The 27,309-nt window shown below is 44.5% G+C and overlaps 1 protein-coding gene across 1 annotated transcript in view; it reads right to left on the minus strand.

The window, feature by feature from the left end:
• The window catches only part of LOC310792025 (neuropilin-1a-like), a gene marked incomplete at both ends in the record, with an annotated part of 98,278 nt that overhangs the window by 23,464 nt on the left and 47,505 nt on the right, over window positions 1-27,309 (minus strand). The window contains 6 exons of the mRNA XM_083653707.1: window positions 5,375-5,561; window positions 6,602-6,681; window positions 14,989-15,139; window positions 15,642-15,800; window positions 17,693-17,868; window positions 23,468-23,612. Of these exons, the coding sequence (XP_083509833.1) occupies window positions 5,375-5,561; window positions 6,602-6,681; window positions 14,989-15,139; window positions 15,642-15,800; window positions 17,693-17,868; window positions 23,468-23,612 (898 nt within the window). The remainder of the gene's footprint in view (window positions 1-5,374; window positions 5,562-6,601; window positions 6,682-14,988; window positions 15,140-15,641; window positions 15,801-17,692; window positions 17,869-23,467; window positions 23,613-27,309) is intronic.

The following is a 27,309-nucleotide window of genomic DNA, read 5'->3' on the forward strand; positions in this document are numbered from 1 at the left end:
ATTGTCTAGAACAGTGGGCCCCAACCACCGGGCCGCAACGCATTTGGTACCGGGCCGTGAGCCGGACCATTTTTTATTTTTTTTAATAAACATAGGCTATAATATTATAGGCTGTGTGTGGTAGTTGAAACATAGTTTCAAGTTTTCAAGTTGACGTTTATTTATGTTTGTAGTTAAAACAAAAACATAAATACTGTATAGGCTACATACAGTACAACACGAAAGGCTGTTATTTACCCTTTGTCGTCACCCTTTAAGTAAATATATATGTAACTAAAACCATTCAAATTTACAACCGGTCCGCAACTTTTTTTTCCATGTATCTACCGGTCCTTGGCACAAAAAAGGTTGGGAACCCCTGGTCTAGAACACACACACATGGCGCCCGCGAAGGAATTGCAGATTTTTTTTAATTTTTTTTTTTACAGTGCACCTGAACATGCAAGATACCCGCTGAATAAGTGTCCAAATGTTCATGTCATTCTGGCCAATATTCCACTTCTGTTATAGCATTTCAGTCTGGAATATGGAATATCTTTCAATAATCTTTATGACTAAAAGGCTAAAAGTAATCTCATGTGTAAGAAATGACTGTTCTACATTGAAGTAGAAATGTAAATAATTAACTCATTGATTTGGGATTTATATAGCTTCAAGAGTGCATTTTTGTTCGTGTGACCCTCAACACAGGCTTTGAGAATCCCGGGCCACTTACTGATACTTATGGTTAAATTAACCCACTCATATTCTGGTTTATTTCAAGAAAAACATTTCGGCTAGTAGAAATTCTAATTGGCTGGTAACTTTAAAATCTAGCAGCCATATTGGCAGGTGGTCAAAAAAGTTAATTTCAAGCCCTGCAGGGAGAGCAGGTGGTGACATAGGAGTGAGTGAGAAAAGGATCAAATATTGGTGGTTAAGACTGAATAATGACATCACAACTGTTCATTTTAAATGAGTTATTCCTCTAAACCTGGCTTCAAATGCCCCAAAATCTTCACGCTGGCGTTGTTCGACCCTCAGCAAAATCAGGTAGCGAGGAAATTTAAAGCCTCTAAAATCTTCCGACAGGCGCTATCCCCTAATAGCGCTTGCGCACCTGTTTGCACATGCCTTAAAGCCCATGGCACACCAAACGAACATTCTCAAACAAACACAAACAAACACGAACAAAGACAAATGTTCGTTTGGTGTGCCATAGCTGTCTGTCCTTGTCTGTTCGTGTTTGGCGATGTTCTGTCATGTTTGCCAGGATTCGACTTGTTCAATCCGGCATTGTTCGCTGTTCGCTGTTGTCTGGTAACTTCCCATGTTTTCAGTCGCGTATCCATGGAAACGGAGCTCACGCATGCGCGCCTAATGCATGCGGTTGTCAGAGCCTCCTAAAAACTAACGTTACACGCGACGCAGCAAACATACGTTTCTCTGCCAACCATGTGCCATCACACTGGGCATCAACAACACTAGCGGGAGACTTCTCCCATGCACTCCCGCAAATAAGTAATGTTTTGCGCAGCAAGGTTACATAATGAGGGAGAGAGAGAACATCCATGACGGCTAACAGCGAGCTATGATAATAACTAGCTAGCCGTTCAGAAACACATGTAAACAGCCGTGTGATCACTGAGAACGTCAGTAAAATAAGGAGAGAGCTGCAGGTGCTTATGCAGAACTAGTGCACGATCAAGTGCACAGTGGGTAATGACCCGCTGTGATGAAGAATATAGCGAGATTAACGAGGTTGATAGCAGAGAAAACACTGTTGCAGGCAGCTGCCATCAGCAGGACCTCCAGGCTTCAACTAGCGTTGCCTGTCACATGACGCCTTCATGGTCCCTCGATAAAGTCTGCAGAAATATGCATGTTCCCTCACCTCTCTCTCAAGAAGCGTCACGTGAGTGTGGCGTTTAAGGCCATCTGTTGCTACAAAAGAAATAAACTGGGTGTATCATTGTATTACTCGACAGATGTATAATTAACTTTGTCAGTCTGAGCCATCTTCTATGTGCTGTAACACAGTGCAGTTTCTATTTTTCTGGTGTTTCTTTTTTACATGTTTGGGACTGTTGTGCTGAATATGTTTGGTCGGTGTGCCATGCTTTCAAACAATCTCCAACATCTGCCAACATTCACAGACAATTGTCTGTTGGTGTTTGTTGGTGTTTGTTTGAGAATGTTTGATTGGTGTGCCATGGCCTTTAGGCAGGGAATATAGCACTCCGCCTTGCGCCGTCCGCCAGGTGTTCTGCCGAGTTTTGCTCCCCCACCCAGCAGCAAAAAAAAGCATCCCCACCTCACGGAAGCATACTTGTATTAATGATTTATACAGAAATGTAACTGTTTAAAAGTGATATAATTGTCTGGTAGACGTGACCTGCCTGATTTCTAAGTTAAAACAGCCCCCAACATATGTTGGGGATGCAATTCTCGGCCGGGATGCGGAAATGTTCACGGCACGTGTCGCAGACGCAAATTAGAGCCGTGCCAAAATAATCTGCGCCCCAAAATGCCTGCGCAAATGGGATTTGGGTGGTCTTAACTACCAGAATTATTCACAGGCATGGCCAGGCAAGGCTGGGCATTACGTCAATCAAAACCAATCAGATTCCCGTCTTGCAATGTCTGTTGGCGTGAGGCATGCAATATGCTGTAATTCTCTCCATGCGTAATAGAGTGTACTCACTCGTGCGAGGACAGAGGGAGCTTATTGACAGATCGTCTGTGGTGCCAACGACCCTTCGGGTTATGGAGGTAAATAGCCTATGTCCGTTGTCCAACAAGTTTTCTCAATTCATTTCCCTCTTTGCGATGTGATAGATGTTTCTCAGTGAGTTATAGTTGATTGCCTCACTGAATTATCTGCTAATACCCAATTTTAGCAGCACAATTTGATGTCTAGGCTGTGCGTACTGTAATGACATCACCAAAAGGAATTCTACTTTGCGCTGCGCTGCATGGAGATTACGGGTGCGCTCCCAGAGCGCGAGGTATTTGCGCGTAAGAGGTCCCTTTCAAAGCTCTTAGCGCAAAGTCATTGTGCGCTGCTGACGATAGGGTAATGCCATCTATCCCACATTTTAGCGCTGAAACGCCTGCTTTGGCATGGGGCAGCCAATGCCCAGTAGAATTATCACACAATTTGCATGGCGTTAAACAAGCGCAAAGGCTAAATTAGCGCTTTTGGGAAGATAGAGCCCGCCGCCTTTCTCTTAACTCATTGAATGCCATGGACGTCCTTCGACGTCCAATTAAATAGTGACGTAGAGTGCCACGGACGTCCTTCGACGTCCAATGCGTTTTTTGACGGTGGGACGTCGATCAAAGCCTTCCGCAGCTCCTGTACAACTATAGTAGCTATTGGAGGTCTATAACCTATTTTACAGAACCCTTAGGTGGCGACAGTGCTCTCCAGATTACAGAAATGTCAGGAATACACAGCCTGAATTAGCCTTGATGAAAGAGAACCCGCTCATGCTGCAATCCAGAGCCATGTAGATTGTTCTGGCTGCAACTGACGGTGCGTGCGAACACAGTCAATCCGCGCACACAACTGAGTCCTTCTGCCTCTGTCTGTCTGTCAGCATAGTTTCTCCACATGATTAGCCGCTAGAAAAGCAGCAGCGCGACACTGAAAAGCCAAACCTTTCACTGCAGTCCGCGTGTGGCTTCTCCATGTTGCGCTGCCTGGGAGGCGGCGCTTCCCAGGCTTCCTAGAGACGCTTGGTGCGAGGCTGTGTGTTACTAGTGTGGGGAGGAGTTTTCAGCTGAGGGGGGGGAGGGGGGGTGGGGCACGCAGGGCAGGACACAACTACACCACATCACTACATCAGAAAATATTACCGTATCTAGAGTCAGTGAATGTGCTTGAAATGCTGCATTTCACAAAAGGCTGAATATCTCAGCTTATAATTTGAAATGCCTGAAAACGCTGAAAACAACCTATCTTCTCCGGCTCATAACTAAAGAACAGAAAATGGTATCAATAAACTTTTTTTTGCTGATGATACAATAGAGTCTCCTTGTTCTTTTTGCGTGTTCGGTGTTTACATAGTAATATCACACAATATTCTGTGGGCCTCGAGAAATCACTGAAAACGCTCTGAAAACTCTGGCACTGGGAGCGTCCGTTCTCCAAAAGTGGCTGGCACTCAATGAGTTAACAGAGAATTCTTTTTTTTACAACATGGCCTTTTTTTTCCAGCTTTAAATATGATTTTTAAGTGACCCTGTTAAGTTCGGTTTGATTCCCATGCACTGAAATGTTTTGAACTGCGACCTGAAAAGGGGGAAAACTGGACATGTGAAATGCTTGTATACGTCCTGGAAATATCTTATTTTCTGACACGCAGCGGCTTATATCGTTATAGACAATGAGAAAATGAATGATCTATTTACCTTGCTGCAGCTGGCTCAGCTCTGTTTGCTGTCCATCACATTGGTAGATAGCAACTCCTGTTCCCCCAGCTTCTCAGTTTGTAATCCATATGACATTATTCCAGCTCAAACAAATACGCGCGACCATCAAATTCAAATACATCGTCCATAATCTCAAAATCAGATAAATATCCGCAGTGTTAGCATGCTAGTTAAGGCCACTGAGCTACAGCTACAGCGCTCAACTCTCTCGCAAGTCCCCGGATGTGTCAAAGCACATCTGGGGCAGGGAGTTGAGCGCTCAGAGCAGTCGATCTGTAGCATAGCAGCAAACACCGCTGATAATGTCTGATTTCGAGATTATGGATAATGCATTTGAATTCGATGGATGCACGTACTTGTTTGAGCTGGAATAACGTCAAATGGATAACAAACTGACGAGGTGGGGGAACAGGAGCTACTATCTAAGAATGTGACGGACAAACAGACGGACAAACAGAGCTGAGCCAGCTGCAGCAAGGTAAATAGATCGTTGATTTTCTCATTGTCTCTATGATATAATAACCATATGAGCCACTACGTGTCAGAAAATAAGGTATTACAGGATTTAAATACAAGCATTTCACATGCCCCGTTTTCAGGTTGCAGTTCAAGACAAATCGTTTCAGTGCATGGGAATCAGGGTGACTTAAAAATCATATTTAAAGCTGGAAATAAGGTCCAGGTTGTACAAGTTGTAAAAAAAACTGAAGTCTCCTTTAATAGCCTGTTTAAGTCACCAATCTTAAGTGTCCAAAGTGTGAGTCTTAGACAGAACTGTCAAGCATAATTTTAGAGAGATACAAGGATGAGTTCAGGAACACCGCATGCAGGGAAATATATTTTCCCAGTAGGATTTGCCATCAATTATCTTCTCTTTATGTATGAATAGAATCTGAGTAATCCTGAAAAGCTGACTGATCATCTCCTTGAAAACCAGGAGGCCAGTGACAACCCTCACCTCCACAGAGCTTGTTGTTGAAGCGGTCGCAGTTGAAGTTGTCACACTCGCAGAACTTCCCCTCATACATCTCTTCAGGATTATCCCTCTTCCAGCACTCACATTGGCCACAGACGCAGTCTCCATTGTTGCTGCAGACGTCCATGGTGTGTTGTTCTTTGCGGCATCTGGCCTCCAGGTCCTCGGTCTGTGACAAGGTATATAGCCTATTATAGGGGTTGCATAGACTCTCATGTCACTCCCCTCTTCCGGGACCTCCACTGGCTTCCCATCTCAGCTCGCATCAAATTCAAGACACTGGTACTGGCCTACAGGGCAGTACACCAGTCAGCTTCCCTGTACCTGCAATCTATGGTCAGGTTCCAAACCTCTCACCGCTCCCTTCGCTCCTCCACCAGTGCAGGGCGCCTCGCCCCTCCTTCGCTACGGGCGCTCAAAAGTCGCTCATCCCGATCTCGACTCTTCTCGTCCCTGGCACCCCAATGGTGGAACGAGCTTCCACCTTCGGTCAGGACTGCTGAATCACTGCCGATCTTTCGGAAAAAACTAAAGACTCACCTTTTCAGGCTCCATCTGGGCCCTTCTTGATCTAACTTCTTTCTCTCTCTTTCTATTAAAAAAAAAAAAAAAAAATCCTAAACTAAACTCGTACCACTGTTCCTTCAGGATTTGTAGTTGTCATAGACTGTGCTCCATAGTCGATTGCTCTATTGCTGACAAAAAGTGTGTTATTGTAAGTCGCTTTGGATAAAAGCGTCTGCCAAATGACGTAATGTAATGTAATGTAATAGACTCGTTGACACGTTGACATTACTACATTACGACTAGTCGACGCCTAGCGGGGGTTTGCGCCGCACCAGGCTGCCAGAGTTGCTCTTCTCATTTTGTGTCTTTTTCCACTCTTTTCTATTTACATTTATTGTTAGTCTAGTAAGCTACGTTATTTGGCTTAGCTACGTTATTTGGCGTAGAACTATGTGGCTTTGCACATTCATAGTTGTTTTTCCGGTGCCACATCTATATGCCGACAACCCGCCATGCCGACAACCCACAATGCCGATAGCCCGCTAATCCTATGCCCCCTATTGTGCCCGCAAGTTATGAGATGCACCAATGTTAACCTAACCCTAACTCTAACCCTAACCTTCTGCGGGTTGTCGGCATATGAGTGGACCCCATCGACATTGCAGGTTGTCGGCATAGTGAGCGGACCCAATTTTTCCTTACTATCGGAGTACTTTTATTCTTGCAAGCGGCTCCATCATTTACTACAGGGATCAGCTCATCCTCTGAAAGTGTGGTGTGGCCTGCGGTACGATAAGAGGAGGCAAAGGTTAAGGAAGAGGAGCTATACAATATACAAATACAAGGTTTCTATCGAGACTTTAGCTTTCAGTTGGTGCCCATGGGCAGGAGTTGCAGTAAGAACGGCGGCATGATGAAAGGAAGCAGAGTTCTTATTCCTATTCATGTGAACGGTCCGGATGGTGCAACTCTGGACACATTACAGCAGCCCAGACATCAAACTGTTCTCTGTTCATATTACTCGCCCAGAGAGTTTTCCCAAGCCATTATGATTGTGTTTACATTCCTCCCGCTCTTATCAACTCAGTGGCCGAGAATTTCGTTCTTTTTTTGTTTGCACATACAAGGAGTTGGACTTCGGTTTGTAAAGAAAGAAAGGTATGCACAAGTGTGTGTGTGTGCACAGTAATTTACCACAGTAACAGTAAGTTATTTCACAGTAAGCATAAGCTAAGTGTCCAAGTGGCTGATTTAAGTGTTCAGCAGAGTGATGGCCTGTGGGTAGAAACTGCTTTTGGTTGTTTTGGTGTACAGTGCTCTGTAGCGCCTGCCGGAGGGGAGGAGGAGAAAGGTTGACTTTCCCCCATAGAGTTTGTTCAGGTCAATTGGCCTGATTGCCGCGGTAATTCTTCAGCGTTAATCCCACTACCGTGGCAGCAGTTAAACGGGGCTAAAATGTAAATAACGAAAGCCCCCACTTTTACCGCGGCAGCAGCATCGTGGGAACCCAGCAGTAAAGCAGCAGCACCGTGGTAACCCAGCAGTAAAGCAGCAGCACCGTGGTAACCCAGCAGTAAAGCAGCAGCATCATGGTAACCCAGCAGTAAAACAGCAGCATCATGGTAACCCAGCAGTAAAACAGCAGCATCATGGTAACCCAGCAGTAAAACAGCAGTATCATGGTAACCCAGCAGTAAAACAGCAGCATCATGGTAACCCAGCAGTAAAACAGCAGCATCGTGGTAACCCAGCAGTAAAGCAGCAGCAACGTGGTAACCCAGCAGTAAAGCAGCAGCATCATGGTAACCCAGCAGTAAAGCAGCAGCACCGTGGTAACCCAGCAGTAAAGCAGCAGCATCATGGTAACCCAGCAGTGAAGCAGCAGCACCGTGGTAACCCAGCAGTAAAGCAGCAGCACCGTGGTAACCCAGCAGTAAAACAGCAGCATCATGGTAACCCAGCAGTAAAGCAGCAGCACCGTGGTAACCCAGCAGTAAAACAGCAGCATCATGGTAACCCAGCAGTAAAGCAGCAGCACCGTGGTAACCCAGCAGTAAAACAGCAGCACCATGGTAACCCAGCAGTAAAGCAGCAGCATCATGGTAAACCAGCAGTAAAACAGCAGCACCATGGTAACCCAGCAGTAAAGCAGCAGCATCATGGTAACCCAGCAGTAAAACAGCAGCATCATGGTAACCCAGCAGTAAAGCAGCAGCATCATGGTAACCCAGCAGTAAAACAGCAGCATCATGGTAACCCAGCAGTAAAGCAGCAGCACCGTGGTAACCCAGCAGTAAAGCAGCAGCATCATGGTAACCCAGCAGTAAAGCAGCAGCACCATGGTAACCCAGCAGTAAAGCAGCAGCATCATGGTAACCCAGCAGTAAAACAGCAGCATCATGGTAACCCAGCAGTAAAGCAGCAGCACCGTGGTAACCCAGCAGTAAAACAGCAGCATCATGCTAACCCAGCAGTAAAGCAGCAGCATCATGGTAACCCAGCAGTAAAGCAGCAGCACCATGGTAACCCAGCAGTAAAGCAGCAGCATCATGGTAACCCAGCAGTAAAGCAGCAGCACCGTGGTAACCCAGCAGTAAAGCAGCAGCACCATGGTAACCCAGCAGTAAAGCAGCAGCACCGTGGTAACCCAGCAGTAAAGCAGCAGCACCGTGGTAACCCCGCAGTAAAGCAGCAGCACCGTGGTAACCCAGCAGTAAAGCAGCAGCATCATGGTAACCCAGCAGTAAAGCAGCAGCATCATGGTAACCCAGCAGTAAAGCAGCAGCACCGTGGTAACCCAGCAGTAAAGCAGCAGCATCATGGTAACCCAGCAGTAAAGCAGCAGCACCGTGGTAACCCAGCAGTAAAGCAGCATCATGGTAACCCAGCAGTAAAGCAGCAGCACCGTGGTAACCCAGCAGTAAAGCAGCAGCATCATGGTAACCCAGCAGTAAAGCAGCAGCATCATGGTAACCCAGCAGTAAAGCAGCAGCACCGTGGTAACCCAGCAGTAAAGCAGCAGCACCGTGGTAACCCAGCAGTAAAAGAGCAGCACCGTGGTAACCTGGTGGTAAAGCGGCCAAGTGAACATGGATGGACCCATAAAATTGCATGAGAGCCTATATTTTTTTACAAGAGATTTTATAAAACCTACAAGATTATGACTTGCTTCTCTGTTCCTGATTTCTTCTTTGTGTGAAAAGGGTAATGTTTAATAAAGGAAAGCATAACTGACCAAAATGGCCATAGTCATGGAAGCAAGTCTATAAAGTGACTATAAAGCATTCCTCCTACAGAAAATCACAGAGGAAACACTGAAAAAATCCACTCCCACAGTTTAGGAGCTCACCCATGAGATAAATTAGCTTTAAAGAGATACTAAGCCCCACTGACGTTTATTTTTATTTTTTATGCAGTTTTGATTAGCTTGGATTCAAAATGTGCCCACTCCACATGCTGATAGGATGAGATGTGGTGAGGTGTTTAGGGCTGTCCCAGCGAGTCGACGTAATCGATGACGTCGACTACGTAAATACGTCGACGCACGCTGCGTGCTTCGACGCGTCACGTGTGGCTAATTTTAGCGGCTAACTGTTACTTTTCGTTACTTTACATGGCAGTAAAATGCCACTGAATGACCAAATTGATTTAACTTTTAACCATTTCGATTTCCACTTTCAATACGGACCGCCAGCATTGGTTAGTTGTTAACGTCGTGACTATATTTATAACGTACTCCGGTTTGCGGGCTGAATCTGCAATAGCTCCAACCCCTCAGCACTCTGGCTGTAGACCCGAGTTATAAACTGGAAACCGGAGTAGCCTACGTTATAAACGTTATAAACATAGTCACGTTATAAACAACTAACCAATACTGGGGTCCATATGGAAAGTGGAAATCGAAATGGTTAAAAGTTAAATCAATTTGGTCATTCAGTGGCATTTTACTGCCATTTAAAGTAACAGACACAAGGTTTTTGGTATTCCTCCTGAAAGTGACTTGAATTTAATTTATTCTACTATTTTATTTTGGAATGCACTATATCCATTTTATTTGAGGACAAGCTCTTGCTTTAATTTTATTTGAGAGATTTTATGTTGGACTGTTAAAGACAATGAGATGGTTAAATAAAATACAGAAATTGAGAAGTTTTTGGTTATTTGTTTTGGGTAAATTTATTGTTATATAATAAAAAAATTAAATAAAAAATAATCGTTAGATTAATCGACTAATCAAAAAATAATCGTTAGTCGAATCGATAAGAAAATAATCGATTGGGACAGCCCTAGAGGTGTTGCATAGTGCAAAACGAATGGGCGAGCTTACGTGGGGGCAATAGAGAGCCAAAGTCGACGTCACTTCCTGCTTCAGCATGCGCACCAAGAGATTTCATCTAGCAATTATTTTCCCATAGACATTTGGTAAAATGCTTATAAAAATCATTTAATCTAGTCAAACCAAGCTATTCAGCAAATAACGAGGAAATACAGAGTTTTAAGATGTGTGTTTCAACCAGTGTTGTGCAAGTTCACACTTGACAAGTTCAGCTCACACAGATTAAAATGAACTCCATCACATCCATAGTTCAAAATTAAAGTTCACAGTCCCAAAAAATGAGCAGTTCATGTTTGGTTCTTACAGTTTTGTTTTGTTTTCATTGACATTTAGTGCATGAGTGTCAAGTCAGCCAGAATGTAAAAGTAGGTCTTCTACTTTAGGGCATTCAAAATAATAATATTATTATTAATAATAATAATAATAATAATAATAATAATAATAATAATAATAATAATAAATAATTAAACTTATTGTAACTTTAAAGGTACGTTCAGTTTGTTTTTGTGTTGAAATAAGTGTTAAATGGCTCTATATTCTGACAGCAATCACTGAAATAGTGTTTGGCCTTGACTCCTCTTCCTGTATCTGACCACCACTTTATCACCTTCTCTCTTCCCATCCCCATCCCCTCCTCCCACCCATCACCCCCTCACTCTATCACCACCCGACGCAACCTAAAAACTCTCTCACCTGACTCCCTCTCTTCTACCGTCCTCTCCTTGCTTCCCTCAGCCGAGCCGTTTGCTCTCCTGTCCACTGACGAGGCTTCCACCGCTCTTCTATCCTCTCTCTCCTCTGCTCTTGATTCTCTCTGCCCTCTCACCACTAAACCTGCCCGATCCTCTCCCCCTGCTCCCTGGCTAACCGAAACTCTGCGAACTCATCGAACAGAGCTTCGGGCAGCTGAGAGAAAATGGAGAAAATCACACCACCCTGAAGACCTCTCTTCCTACCATCTTATCCACTCCAACTTCACCTCTGCTGTCTCCAAAGCAAAAACCTCCTTCTTCATCTCTGAAATCCAGTCCTCTGCATCCAACCCCAGTAAACTGTTCTCCACCTTCTCTACGCTCCTCAAACCCTCCCCCCCCCCTCCCTCCTCCCTCTCTGCTGATGATTTTGTAACCTTCTTTACTAAAAAGGTGGATGACATCAGCTCCTCCTTCCATCCTCCAGGCACCCTCACTAACACTCCCGACTCCAATCCTGCTCCTCGGCCCCCTGTCCCTGGATTTCCTTCCTTCTCCCCCCTTTCTCCCGATGAGGTGCTTAAACTCATCAGCTCGAACCAAGCCACTTACTGCCCCCTCGATCCCATCCCTTCCTCTCTCCTCCAAACCATCTCACCGGACATATCTCCCTTCCTCACTACCTTCATAAACTCCTCTCTGTCCTCTGGTCTTGTTCCGCCTGCTCTAAAGGCTGCAAGAGTCAAGCCTCTGCTTAAGAAACCCTCCCTTGACCCTACTGCTATTCAGAACTACAGACCTGTCTCTCTTCTCTCATTCCTTTCCAAAACCCTTGAACGAGCAGCGTCCGAACAACTTTCTCTCTATCTCTCCCAGAATGACCTCTTGGACCCTCTGCAGTCCGGTTTCAAGGCTTCTCACTCCACTGAGACAGCTCTTCTTGCTGTCACAGAGGCCCTTCACACTGCTAAGGCCTCATCCCTCTCCTCTGTCCTTGTCCTCCTTGACCTGTCTGCTGCCTTCGATACAGTCAATCACCAAATCCTTCTTTCCACTCTGTCTGACCTCGGCATTTCAGGTTCTGCACTCACCTGGTTTGCTTCCTATCTCTCGAACCGATCATACCAGGTCTTATGGAGAGGGTCCGTCTCCAGATCCTGCCCTCTTACCACTGGTGTCCCCCAGGGCTCAGTCATGGGCCCCTTACTTTTTCTTCTCTATATCAGATCTCTTGCCTATGTGATCTCTTCTCATGGCTTCTCTTATCACTGCTATGCTGATGACACCCAACTTTTCCTTTCCTTCCCCCCCTCCGACACTCAAATCGAGGCTCGCATCTCTGCATGTCTCAAGGACATTGGCGACTGGATGTCTGCCCACCACCTCAAGCTCAACCTTGGTAAGACAGAGCTACTCTTCCTCCCATGGAAAGACTGTCCTCTCACAGATCTCTCCATCTCCATCGACAACACCACTGTACTGCCCTCCCAAACAGCTAAGAACCTTGGGGTGATCCTCGACAACCAGCTGTCTTGCTCTGCCAACATAGCTGCGACAGCACGCTCCTGTAGGTTCTCCCTCTACAACATCCGCAAAATCCATCCCTTCCTCACAAGAGAAGCGACTCAACTCCTGGTCCAGTCACTTATCGTCCCTCGCCTGGACTACTGCAACGTGCTCCTGGCTGGCCTACCTGCCACCGACATCCGACCGCTTCAGCTCATTCAGAACGCTGCAGCCCGTCTGGTATTCAGCCAACCCAAATTCTCTCATGTCACTCCCCTCTACCGGGACCTCCACTGGCTTCCCATCTCAGCTCGCATCAAATTCAAGACACTGGTACTGGCCTACAGGGCAGTACACCAGTCAGCTCCCCTGTACCTGCAGTCTATGGTCAGGATCCAAACCTCTCACCGCTCCCTTCACTCCTCCACCAGTGCAGGGCGCCTCGCTCCTCCTTCGCTACGGGCGCTCAAAAGTCGCTCATCCCGATCTCGACTCTTCTCCTCCCTGGCACCCCAATGGTGGAACGAGCTGCCACCTTCGGTCAGGACTGGTGAATCACTGCCGATCTTTTGGAAAAGACTAAAGACTCACCTTTTCAGGCTCCACCTGGACCCTTCTTGATCTAACTTCTTTCTCTCTCTTTCAAAAAAAAAAAAAAAAAATCCTAAACTAAAACTCGTACCACTGTTCCTTCAGGATTTGTAGTTATCATAGACTGTGCTCCATAGTTGATTGCTCTATTGCTGACAAAAAGTGTGTTATTGTAAGTCGCTTTGGATAAAAGCGTCTGCCAAATGACGTAATGTAATGTAATGTAATGTAAATGTACGGATTTTGACCTGCATTCATCAACAACACTACTAAATTCCCATATAGCCTACATTCATTTTCAGTGGAAAAAGTGGTTAGTATCTCTTTAACGACTTAACTTACTTTATTCACCCACGATGGACAGCCCCCATCCACTCCCTCTGAAACAGAGAGCATCATATTTTCTCTTAGTAATGAGAATCAGTATTCCAGTAATTGAAGAAAGCCATATCTGTTTCTGGCTGCGGATCAGCACACTGCTTACCAGCTCGTCCTGGCCCAGGTCCACCTGCAAGGGAGCATGGGAGAGGGGACAGTAGGTTTGGTTAGGGGTGTTAACTGACTGAATAATGGCTGACAGATTGTATACTGGTATAATTGATTGATCAAGACAAATACGCCAATATACAGGGACTATCTGGATTTACAGTAATAATAATAATAATGATTGGATTTATATAGCGCCTTTCCAATGCTCAAAGCGCTTCACAGAATCATTATTCGTTCACACCATTCGTACCGGTGGTTCAGAAGCCACATTGGCGCTCAACGGCCCCTCCGAACCACCATCATTCATGTCTACATTCATACCAATCATACCAATCATACCATTCATGTCTACATTCATACCAATCATACCAATCATATGAGGCAAGGAGGGTTAAGTGTCTTGCCCAAGGACGCAACGACAGCAGCTGGGAGGGAGCGGGGATCGAACCGCCAACCCTTGCGTCATTGGCCGACCCGCTCTACCTCCTGAGCTAAAGCGGGGCGGCTTTCTCTAGCACAGTGGTGCTAGAGAGTTGCACCATGTGTATACAAGTCTAACTAAAGCCCTTTTCCCACATGCGTACCGGAAAATTACCTGTAAGTCAATATCGGACCTTTCCCTGAATTTCCCTTCACACCTTAGCGTGCGCATATGGGAATCTAGTCGTCAAATAGCCGGTATGTTGGGGGGCGGGGGGAGCTTATTTGGGGGGTCGGCAAAACTTCACTCAGTCCTCCATACTTATTCGCAGCAGCCTGACACAGGACAGACGCAGCGAGAATGGCAGAGGCTTGCAAGGCAAGCTGCCCAACGCTTGTAGCCTATGTATGTAGAGAAAGCAAATGCACTAAGCGAAATGTGGAAGTAGTTTGCTTTGATGTGCGCGAATGATTAGATGATGCACTTTGAAGAAGTTGGGATCCGTGTCTGAGAGAAATAGTTGCTGGTTCGATGTTTATCCGCTCACCTGCGTCGCGTTGAAGCACTTTTTACAGACTGGCTTCGTTTGATGTGTCCGGGGTTGCCTTCGGAAATCAGCAAGCTGACATACTGCTCTTATTAGGCTATCACAAGATCATTTCGCCAGTTTGCTTTAATGTGCGCGAATGATTAGATTATGCCCGCTGGAACATTAAGCAACGTGTGTAGGCTACACTTCGCCCATGATTGAAGGACCGCTGTCGCGGAAAATGACTGGACCCGTTTCCACTTGCGTCCCCTTAAGAGCATACCGCTCTTCTGACTGGCTCGAAACTGGTGAAATGTCGGGGACGACGGGGTCGCGCTTATACCGGCACGGCGCCTTTCCCACATGCAGGCATTACACCACGTTCCGGTCATTTTGCGGTACAAAGCGCATGTGGGAAAAGGGTTTAGGTGTCATTGGTTGTTTCGTTGCTTGATATTTAGAAAATGCATGTGAATGCACCTGTTAAGATGCATTTATAGCAGAGACACAGTAAATAGGACTCACCCTCCAGCTCACAGCCCAGCAGTTCCAGCCGGAGGCCCAGGCCCTCATTGGTGGCCCTCTCTGGGTGGATCCTGATGAAGCGGGTCAGCACGGGGCCCAGCCCCAAGGCCCTCAGCTCTGGTGTGTCGTGGTTCTGGTTCCCTATGAAGACCTGCGGGTGAAGACAAAGATGGGGTCAGCGTTACCTTGGAGTTTAATCAAGTTTGATTGGAGTTCATCTCACCATAATTTTCTGTATTCTGCTGGCTGCAGATAATCCTTTATGTTCATGTTCATAGCAGATGGGTGGAGTTTACAGGGTGCATATACACGTGTGATATACAGTACACTGCATATCATATCTATATCATACGTGTATATCAACCTTATAGTGTTTGCTATTGAAATTGTGCAGTGGCCTGGCCAGTAAGAGCATTGTGGTCAGGGTGATGGAGGGCGTAAACACTTGCCTTTCACACACCAGGGAGCTGTGTCCCAAATAAACAAAAACAAAACTTTCTTCTCCATACTCTGTCTGGTTTAGAACAAAAACACAAAATTGTTGCTGTCCTCTAAAAAAAAACCTTATAGCCTATCGGCCCTTATCAGTTATGTCTAAATGGCTGCTAAGCCGTGTGCTGTGCCGACACAAACAAAGCCTGAGGGCTGACCACCTTGGGCCTAGGGGTATAAGTGTCCTCCTTGACCATGGTCCACACATCTCCATCCAGGCTGTGTTCCACCATAAACCTCTTCATGTAGACATTCCTGTCGCGGTGTTTCCCTCCCTGGATCACCACACCGCTCACCAGCTTGTCCTGGCCCAGGTCCACCTGAAACGGAACATGAGAAAGGGGAATGTTAGGGTTAACGAGCAAACTGACTGAATCTGACTTATCAATTGACTGGCTAATAGCATTTGATTGATCACACCAATATACAGGGACTATCTAGATTTACAATGGTGCTATTTGATAATATAAAAAGTCAAAAAATATATAATATATAAAAGTCAATCACAGTAACCAGATCATCCTGTACATCCATAGAAAAACAAAGGACAATGAGAACAAGAGGTAGGAAGTACTGTATATGATACATTCGTTTTGATGATGGCATGGAGCCACACAAGAAACAAAAGAATTTGAACTAGGATTCAGTGAGAATCGAGCATTTCTCTGCCAGGCCTCATCAATACCAACCCGATCTCCAAAAAAAACGTAAAATAGGCACGTTTGTGGACAAACGTTGCTATTTTACGATGTCGGCTAAGAAATTGTAAAATGGGAACGTACGCGTCTACAGCGGTGGGCGGGGTTTGGGCGTGTTTTATGGAGATTTTCTGTTTCTAACCCCTCCCCCTACTCTAATCCTCACCCTAACCACTCGGAACGTTAATATTTTACGTTTTTCGAGCCGAAATTGTAAAATAGCAACGTTGGTCCACATCGTTGGTATTATACGTTTTTCTAAGAGACTGTGTTGTCAATACCTGCCGGGAGCGGGGAGAAGTGGGAGGAGGTTCACATGCAACCCCCACTGTGCAGCACCCCAGTGCCCCCAAATGGACCTCCCTTCCCAGAGGAAGGGGAATGACAGTCAAGGACCAGCTCCACCACCTGACATTGCTCAGTATTTTAACGATTTCTTTATTAACAAAGTTAACAATCTGAGGAGAAATATGTGTTATGATAAGGGGGAATGCGCTGCTAACATAACGGACCGTATTATGAAGAAGAAAAATTGTAGATTTAAGCTGGAGACTATTGAAATTAAAAAAGTAGAAGAGCTTTTAAAATCTATTAAAAGTGAAAAACCAGCAGGGCTGGATAATATGGATGGTAGATTGTTGAAAACATCTGCACATTTGGTGGCCGGAGCAATCACCCACATCTTCAATCAAAGTATAAGCTGGGGCATATGCCGTCAGAGTTGGAAGGAAGCTAAAATTATTCCGCTAATTAAAAATGCAAAAGCTAACGTCACTGGTGCAAATAGTCGCCCAGTAAGGATTCTGCCTGTTCTAGCAAAAATCATGGAAAAAATTGTTTTCAAACAAATACAGAGCTATTTCACTAAGAACAAGTTGAATACACACTTTCAGCATGCATACAGGGAAGACTACTCTACCTGCACAGCATTGACACAATTGGTAGATGACTGTTTTATAAACATTGATGCAAAAAAAATTATGGGTAGGTTTTATTGGATTTTAGTGCAGCATTTGATGTGATTGACCATGGTTTGCTATTGGAAAAACTTATTGCATATGGTTTTGAAGACTCTGCTGTTGCCTGGATAAAAAGTAATTTGTCCAGTGGGACACAGATAGTGTTTTTTAATGGTTCATTATCAGACATGAAAAATGTACAGTTTGGTATTCCTCAAGGGAGTTGCCTTGGGCCTCTCTTATACACTATATTCACCAACGATCTGCATTGGTCTTAGAAAAGGACAATCTGACCATGTACGTGGATGACACTACGATGTACTGGGCATCTGATTCAGTGGAGGATCTGGCAGAGGCTCTCAACAAAGAGATTCTGATGATATGATATGTGGGACGTGCAACTTCTAATAGCTCATCATTTTTCTACACATTTGTCCCCCAATTTAGAAACAGGGATTATATTATATTTATATTTATATTATATTTCCGGGGGGTGCATGACCCCCTTCTTCCTACTAATTAGACTATGGGCACCAGGAACAGTTGTAAGCCCACCTGTAGCCACTCGTTCCTGAAGGGCTGCCTGGTCTGCTGCTGGGTCCAGCCCGACCGCCCGGTCAGCAGCCGGGCGTTCCTGGCCACCCAGCCCTGGTCAGCGTGTGACGAGGCGCTGATCTGGGCGTCGGATATCTGACCCGACACCATCCCCAGCATCCCTGAACAGCGGTAGTCTGTAGAGAGAGAGAGACAGAGAGCAAGAGAGAGAGAGAGAGAGGGTACATCCCATTTCTCTTAATTGCATCCATGTTTCCCTTGCTTGCGTCCTTTCCTTGCATCTTAGTCCCTCCCACCGAGGAAAGCCTGTATTTAGTGAAATATGTATTTAGAGAAATTAGATGTCCTTTCCTCTGAAGTGTCATGTGAAGGCACGTCCGTCTGTGTCTGATGACGGTTCTCACATTTTGCACTAAGGGGCGGAGTAATTAACGTGATGCCGTACAGCTGTAGTCTTGATTATTAGTCCCTCTGCCACTCTGCATTTCAGGAATTCTCTTCTGGGAAGGCTACTGTCGTGTACGTCACTCATAGCTCCTCAGAGATCTCTCCTCACTCATAGCTCCTCAGAGATCTCTCCTCACTCATAGCTCCTCAGAGATCTCTCCTCACTCATAGCTCCTCAGAGTTCTCTCCTCGGAGCAAGGATAAGAGCTTTGGGACGGTCTTCAAGATGGCGGACCAGAACAACTTCTTATTCACTCGAGGAGATATCGCATAAAAATGGGATGTACCCAGAGGTATGTTGCCTCATCACCTGCTTGGTGGGCCGTTTGAGTTGATGTCTGAACTCAGAGTTATTATTACCTCCGCCAAGCAGTGGCGCCGGAACGAGTTTGCAATTAGCGGGACAAAAGCAGGAAGGGAGTCTAAAAAAAGATTTACGTTTTTTTTTTTTTTGATTTATTTATTTAGACGGGACAATGCAAAATTGATGAACACAATAACCATGGAACAGATAAAAACATCTGGAACATAATAAAAGTGTAAAAATCGCCGGATTTAGCACGAGGCTAGTTTCCATCCGTTGTCCCCGAAACATAAAACACAAAAACATAAAAACTGAATATATAAAACAACAAAACATAGGCATCAAAGTGCTTTACACCCATAAAACAAGTGTACATGTGCAAAACAGCAAAACACAAGCAGCAGTAATACACTCAAAAAACACAACAGTATACATAAAAAAAAAGAAAAGAAAAAAAAGTTCAGCAGTTGACCTTATTACCTGTGGCCACAAGACTGGTGGCTTTTCAGCCATTCCTTCAGTGAACCCTTAAAAGTGGCAAGTGTGGGACTTTCCCTTATGGGGACTGGCAGACTGTTCCACGTTTGGCTGCCTTTAACTGAAAGGACGTTCTGACCAAACGTGGTCAGTCTGCGCTGGACCTTACAGTCACCTCTAGTTTCAGACCTGGTGCCAAGTCCACTAGTTCTGTTTCTGTGAATGAATTCATTTATAGGCGGGGAACCTAATCCATGAAGGCATTTGTAGAAAAAACACGCACTTTTTAACACGTTGAGTGCCAAGGACGAGATATCTCGGCTTACAGGATCCAACCGTTGAGTGCCAAGGACGAGATATCTCGGCTTACATAAACATTTTTTTTTTTTGACGGTGGGACATCGATCAACCCCTTTTACGTCTCCTATACCAATATTGGAGGAAGATAATGTGTATAATCTATTTTACCGACCAGCTGGTGGCGACAGTGCTCTCCAGACAGAGAGAAAGCCGAGCAAAAAACAGCCGCGGGTCCGCGGGAGAAAGCCATTCTAATTTTCAAGGAAATAGCTGGGCGAAAACGCTTTCGATTTCACACACACACACACACACACACGCGCGCGCGCGCGCACACACACACACTCGAGTACCTTTGAGCATAAATAAGACCAGAATCGCAAAAGCTTCTTCAAAGCTCTCAGCCGACACCTCAAGAAACGAACGAGCCCGTTTTACAGTAATCCAGACTGCCCGAGAGCGGCTGCGGAGCCAGCAGGAGCCAGCAGCAGCAGCACAGACGGAGGGAGGAGTTTGGAGACACACACACACACACACACACACACACACACACACACACACACACACACACACACACACACATACACACACACACACACACACACACACACACACACACACACACAATACAGTATACAGACTTGCCCAAGGGCACCCATAATCACAGGCACGTGAGGTGGTTCTAAAAATCCATTTATCTCAAAACTCTCTGAAAATCTCTGAAACCATGCTGTACTCAACGGCTAATATCTACATAACTACTAACTCTACAAACTAACTCTTTTAGACAGAGAAAGCACACATTCTATTAGTTCTTTTTAGATGATTGGTGTTCACGAAGTCTTAACAGAAAATAATCCTCGGCTCTTGTAAAATGAGCCAGAATCCTCAAAAAAAAACCTGGCAGAACCTACCTACAGCATTGAAAAAAGGGCTGGCAGTCAATGTGTTAAGACCTTGATATTCTCAAAGGTCAAAAAGCGGTGTTGTTCCAGAATGTTACAGTGGTGGTATGACAATGGTTTTCTAGCAAATACCTTGATGGCTCTATGGTAAAGTTGTTCAATGGGTTTTATGACAGTGGCACCTGCGAACGACCAGTTTGTGAAACAGTATTCAATGTGGGAGAATATCATGCAGTGAAGATACGATTTTGCTGCATCAGTGGTTAGGAAAGGTCGAATTTGTCTAAAATTAACTAGATTGAAATTAATTGTTCGTTTAACTTTTTTGATGTGTTTCTTGAAGGATAGGTTCGAGTCCAAGATGACCCCGAGGTACTTGAACTGGGAGACTAGTTCCAGTTCCTCCCCCCCCAGAAACACATTGGACCGGGTGATGCCAACTGGTCGTTTGCTGAACATCATACAGTACATACCGTTTTTTTTGTGTTTAGCAGCAGGCACGTATCTTGCAACCACTGTTGGACCTTGCTTAGAACATTTGTAAGGTTACAAGAGATCTGATCAGTTTTCTTACCGTGTACAAAAATGACCGCGTCATCAGCATACATCTGTACATTGAGATCAGGGCATATGTCCGGCAGGTCATTGATGTACAGGGAGAACAGTAGTGGTCCAAGGATCGATCCTTGCGGCACACCAACTGGATTGTCAAGATAGGGGGATCTGACACCGTCAACCATGACACACTGTTTTCTGTTTGTTAGGTAGGACCTGAACCATTGTATAGTGGCTGCCGAGAAATTTAAGTGGGACAGCTTAGCCAGGAGTACTTGATGGTTGACGGTGTCAAATGCCTTCCTGAGATCCAGGAACACAGCACCTACGTATGGATTTTTGTCAAGCATATACTTAACCTTTTCTATGAAAACACCGTTTGCTGACTCAGTGGAGTGATTAGCACGGAAACCAAATTGTAATGGGTGGAGTGGGGTGTGACCTTTGTCCAGGTGTGTGATCATGAGTTTCGACACCCACTTTTCAACAACTTTCGATAAGGTGGGTAGAATGCTGATTGGCCTGTAGTTGGCCACCGCTACCTTACTACCAGATTTAAAAATTGGCGTCACAATCGCCACCTTCCAGGATGCTGGCACCTCTTTTGACCTGATGGATTGGTTGGTTGGATTGGTTTTTGGACGTTTGGATGATTTTTAACCATATTTAGAGGAATATCTCATTTTAAATTAACATTAGGATTATACTGTAGTGATGTCATTATTCAGTATTTTCTCCTTTTCTCAGTCACTTGGTGAGCTGCTCTCCATTTAGGTCACAGAGAGCAACACAGGCAGAAACACTGAACTTATTATTATTATGATTATGATTATGATTATGATTATTATTATTATTATTATGATTATTATTATTATTATTAGGGGTTCAAGCCCTGAAGGGGCTGAAACCCTATTGTTTTTGTGCCGGTTTATTATTATGATTCTTCTTCTTCTTGTTGTTCATCTGCCCCAACGCAAATTCCCGTGAGTTGGTAAATGGTAGAGACCTGAAATTTGGCCCAATGACAGATATTGTTGGCTGGTAGGTGCTCAAGAAAGATTTTTCGAATCGGCCTGAAGGTGGCGCTATAATCGACAGTTTTATGTTAAAGGCCATAACTTCCACGCCGTTGGTCCGATTTTCAAACTTTTTTTTTCCAGATGTTCAGGAGAACCTGCTCTACAAGTTTGCCATAAGGATCCTCAATGTCCGTCTGGAAAATTTTTGAGATATTTGGAAAAGTTTGGAAAACACATTTTTTTCATCTCCTCCTAGACCGTTGGACCGATTTGCACCAAAATCGCCAGGAAGCATCTTTGGAGCAAGCTCTACAATCGTGCTTTTTGGATTTTTGAAAATTGTGGCTATCAGCTAAATTGTCATAACTTCATTACCGATGAAGGAATCTTCACGAAACTTGCAGGAGGTCTTCGGAGACCATCCTAGACCATGTGTGTCAAATTTTGTGCAATTCGACCAAAAGGGGGCGCCAGAAACGCCAGAAACGGGCGTGGCTTAAAATAAAAAAGGCTGTAACTCCACACCTGTTTGTCCAATGATCGTGAAACTTGTCAGATATATTAAGGAGGATGTCCTAGTCAGAATCAGAAGCTTTGTCATCTGCGCAAGGCTTGAACCCCGCCCATCGCCGCTTGCGGCTATATTTATTATTATTATTATTATTATTATTATCACTTTGAAACAGTGCAAAACTTAAAATAAAACTAACCGTATACTATACCATTATAGCAGCAGCCATTGACAACACATTCAAGTCCGGGTCTGTCTGTCTCTCAGGTGTAATAATCCCACAACGATCACAGCTTTAACAAGCATCACAGGCTGTGTACAGTGTAAAGTGGCCTCTAAGCGTCATGCCCATTTTTGAGGGAATTTTTTTTGTATTATTATTATTTTATTTATTTATTTTTTCCCCAGGGGGACCAAATTTTTAGGGGGACAAAATTCCCCCATGTCCCCCTGCTTCCGGCGCCCGTGCCGCCAAGGAGGCTATGTTTTCTCTGTCAGTGTGATCGCTGTGCAACGATATGGAAAATATGGGCCTTAGTATACTGAGTCTGCCTTATCACTGATGATTACACCTACTGTGTTTTTTTTACTGATACCACTTCACTGCTACTGCTGCTACTGCTGCTATCTCTGCTACTACTACCATTACATGAGTAGTACAGGGCAATTTGTGACGATTGATGAATGATTTATTAATTACCATATTGGAGATTTTCTTCTGAGACACGCATATCACATCGTACATATTTCACTCGTGAAGTCAGAGGTTGGGGGTTCAGTGTCTTGCTCAGGGGCGTTTTGACAGTAATGGATACATTTGGTGGTGTGAAATGTGTGACCTCACAGTTACAGAACGGTCTCACAGTAATAAAAACACCAGGAAACTAAAGACTAAATCCATGATGAATGCAGCGCGGTGCACGAGTATTGAGCTGCGCTTCATCAAGAAAACTAAATGAGATGCATTAATACTTGGAATGAGATAATATGCTCAGTGTGTGCATGAGCCAAGTTAAATCCATTATCCAGAACAAGCTAAATCTAATATCCGGCCTTGAAACAATCGAACCCTCAGTGCCATGTTTGTATATCAAAGCCCTACATTTAACAAACGCTTCCAGAGTTACTGGATGTTGCTCACCGGCAGTTCCTGTGCATGTAAATTCCTCCACAACGTGAGATCAGGGAACCCCCCTCTGTGTGTGTGTGTGTGTGTGTGTGTGTGTGTGTGTGTGTGTGTGTGTGTGTGTGTGTGTGTACCTGAGATTCTGCAGCCGTAGATCTCGAAGCGCATGCAGATGCCTTGCTCCCAGGTCATGGGTCGGATGCGGATGTAGCGAGCCAGCGTCTGCTTGGGCAGGAAGGAGCGGGCCTCGTCTGTCGGGTTGTGGTTCCCCTGGAAGATCTGACGGACACACGATAAGAGACGCATTACTTCAACTTCAAGATGGTTTATGATAAACCATGTTAAAATTCCTGATAGTTAGTATTACCATTTAAGATTTTAATTATCATTAAAACCATGTTACCGTGATTACCACATTACAGCACTTTGAAAAACACCATGCATAGCCTACCCTACACCATCATCAAGTTAGCAAGACTCTTCCAGAGGCATGCAGCCTGTGGGTCTAGGTCTGAGTTTTCGAAGATTGGTGAAATGTTTTCCAGTGAGTGTATTAGTACTTTTTGAGCATTTTCCGCACATTTTAAAAACTCTGGGAACGCTTTAGTTCGCTGAGAGTACGGCCCGGTACTATGTTTTGTGTGTAAGGTATCGGTAAGTGGCACTATGCCACCAGGTCCCCCTACGAGCACTCCGCGAGTTTGAAGTCGATCGGACAAACTGTTCTCAAGATAAACCGCTTTTTGTCTTTGCCAGTAGGTGGCGCTATGCCGAATAGCACAAAATTCGGCACTGAACTCTGCCAGGTCCCCCTAAGCGCACTCCCTGATTTTGAAGTTGATCCAATAAAAAAGTGGTCCTCGAGATAAACCACTTTTCCATCAGGTTGTCATAAGCGCACTCCCAAGTTTGAAGTCGATCGGAGAAACTGTTCTCGAGATTAACAGCTTTTTGTGTATGCCAGTACGTCCGTCATGGCCTCTGTGTGCCATGTCATAAGGAACACATTAGTCTGTCATATTCTTCAGTTAATACTGCCGCCTAGTGGCGCAGAGTGAAAACGCTGTTAAAAGTTGAGAGTTAAGTTTCACTTTTGTTTAGAAGCACATGGCCAGTGCTGCAGGTTGCTTCATGGCCGTGCTACCTGGTGGATCTTTGTTTCTGCATTTTGAGGCTGTCGAAGGCCATATCCGTAAGTTTATGATTATATATTGTGATTTTGGAAGATAAATAATGTTCATTTTTGTAATTGCTATTTTCTTAGTTGAAGCATCTGTTAGTAATTGTAGTCTGAAGCCTGTAGATGGAAAGTGCATGCTGTTTCATGGCACCTGTATTCTGGTACATCCAATTACTGTACTGTGATATATTTTTGTGAACATAATATTGGTTATATTCTACATTCTCAAATACACTGCTACCGCATGCGCTAGGACGTGTCATCAGTGATGTTATCTGGGGTCGTTAGGTGTTTCGGGTCTGTCAACATCATACACCCTCGCCCAGTAGACCCAGCCGAGGCCAATTAAGACCCCGACTCACGTCCCAGAAGCCGCTACGGATCAGCCTTGCTACTCTATCTGCAACGTTGCCCGCGGGAGGGGTAAAAAGAACCCAATCCGCTGCAATAGAGCTAGTGCTACGCCGCAGTATTGGCCCTTCGGTGCATGGAGGATCTAGGCTCTGTGGGTTTGTGTCTGTGAAGATGTATGGTTCAAGAGCCTTTATTTATGGACATTTTTGTATCATTTGTGTTTCAGTTTCACAGTCAAGTCATGTCTCTCAGTAAACACTCGACGACAATGCAACCCCTTCGGTCTGAGAGTCTTTCTGGGCATATTTGATTGTTTAGCTAGCTGGATAAACTGCTTTACCCACGAAGAGGGAGGTCAGCATAACATCACCAGTCTAATCTTTTGCACCAAAGTTCGTCTATTGGTAAGATGTTCCACTGCAACGTCATGGCTGGAGCACTGTTGTCCAAAAAGGATAACTCTCTCAGCGCGCTCTGCTGCTTCTGCGCTGCACTTCCGCGTCCTGTGTGTTTTGGCCGAGCCTCGCTCCTACCTTCAATACGATCTCCGTCTCCCTTTCAGCCGGTCAGACCGGAAACAGTATGGCTGCCTCAATGTTCCGCTAAATGTTCACCCAGAAGCCACATATTGTTATAAATATCAGCATAACCAGCCAACAGATATCAAGGCTGGTGGGCATATAGAAATCGAAAGAGCGTAACTCGAACTGGTTAAAAGTGACTATCGCAGCGTTTTGAGCCAGAACGAACTACGTTAGCAAACGTAGCTAAGCCAAGCTAAATATATTATTAATATGACAGGTCTGCATACGTGAGCGTTGATAACCATAAAGTCTGACGTCAGCACCCCATTCTAGCACGTGAGCCAATTTAAGAGTTTGACCCCAAAATAAGGTTATTTGTCAACAAAATACAGTGGCGAACACTTTGGCTAATTAGCAGAGCAGGAAAAAACACGGCTACACATGAAATAGCTTAAAAATGACAAAACTGACTGGAGGGGGGCTTTAAATAGGCGTAGGTATAGGATATTGTATTATGCTTGTGTGCATTAGTGTCTTTAGGACAGTGTTTCTCAAACTTTTCAGACCAAGGACCACTTAAACCAATGAAAAAAACTCAGGGACTACCTAACTCCCAAAACATCCCCAAAAACAATAGGCCTACTATTTCAACTGTAAATTACAAATTACAGGCTAATTAAATGACAAATAGCAGTAAAAAAATTTGGCTTCCCACAATTATGAAAACAAGATAACCGATATAAAAAATATGTATGTAATTTATTTTAGTTAGTCCATTTACCTTTTCTTTTTTACATTTATTTCTCCTGTTCAGTTCAAATATATTCAAAGTTCAAAGAAAGTTTTTTCAAGTTCAATAAATGCACAATGTTGCCAAAGTCAAATAGGTTATATTTTGCCATCTTCAAGTTGCATTCAGTGATGTTTTTGTGTTCAAATAAGTGTTAAATGGCTCTATATTCTGACAGCAATTACTGAAATAGAGTGTTTGATCAGTAACGTGGAACTCCCAACCACCCACTGCGCTGTACTCTGTCTCTCTCCTGTAGCAGGTAGAGTGGACGTATCTCTGCAACCGTAAGTCGTAGAGAGTCAGGGGTGATGGCATTGGATTCGGGGTGAAAAAATACATATAGTCCTTTAAAGGCAACGTGATCTGACCTTGAGTTTCCCAGAAAATGTAAACATTTCTCTGATTGGATAGTGGGAGGTAAAAAAAAGGAAAAAAATATAAATCTACTCGCGGACCACTAGGGGGCACCCACGGACACCCAGTGGTCCGCGGACCACTGTTTGAGAAACACTGTTTTAGGATGATTGAATGTTTGTATGATTATTGATTGATTGCTTATGATCTATGGCTCTTCTAAGATGGACTCTGCTCCATCATGCAGAGTCATTCCTGAATGAAGATAACATGTATTTTGTCTTGTGTGAGAAGACCAAGGTTGTTGTGTCTTTTGTGAACATCAGATGAAACTACTGGCGTAATGGAAACGTACTGTGGTAGATGGAACTTCTGTGAGCTGGCCTCCAAGGTGGGGGGCGGGTGCTCATTTTAGTATATGATGGAAAGACGCTTTGACTCGTGGCTCTCCTGATGTAAGTTTTTTGGACTGTCAGGGAGACTCTGTGCACAGATGTAAACATGTGGAATAAAATCCTCCTATATACACTTTGAATGGGGAACTCATTATTGATGGATCAACAAGGCATTTCATCTATTTTTCTATTACAAGACCACCTCTGGCAGCCACCCACCTTCCATGAATTTGTCCACTATTAACACATTCACTGCCAGCCTTTTTTTTTTTACTGTAGGTAGCTTTTGCCAGAGGGTTTTTTTGAGGATTCTGGCTCATTTTACAAGAGCCAAGGATAATTTTCTGCTTGGAGTTTGTCAACACAAAGTTCACAA

This window comes from Poromitra crassiceps (genome assembly GCF_964638095.1).
Source record: "Poromitra crassiceps genome assembly, chromosome: 17".
In the NCBI taxonomy this organism is placed as follows: Eukaryota; Metazoa; Chordata; class Actinopteri; order Beryciformes; family Melamphaidae; genus Poromitra; species Poromitra crassiceps.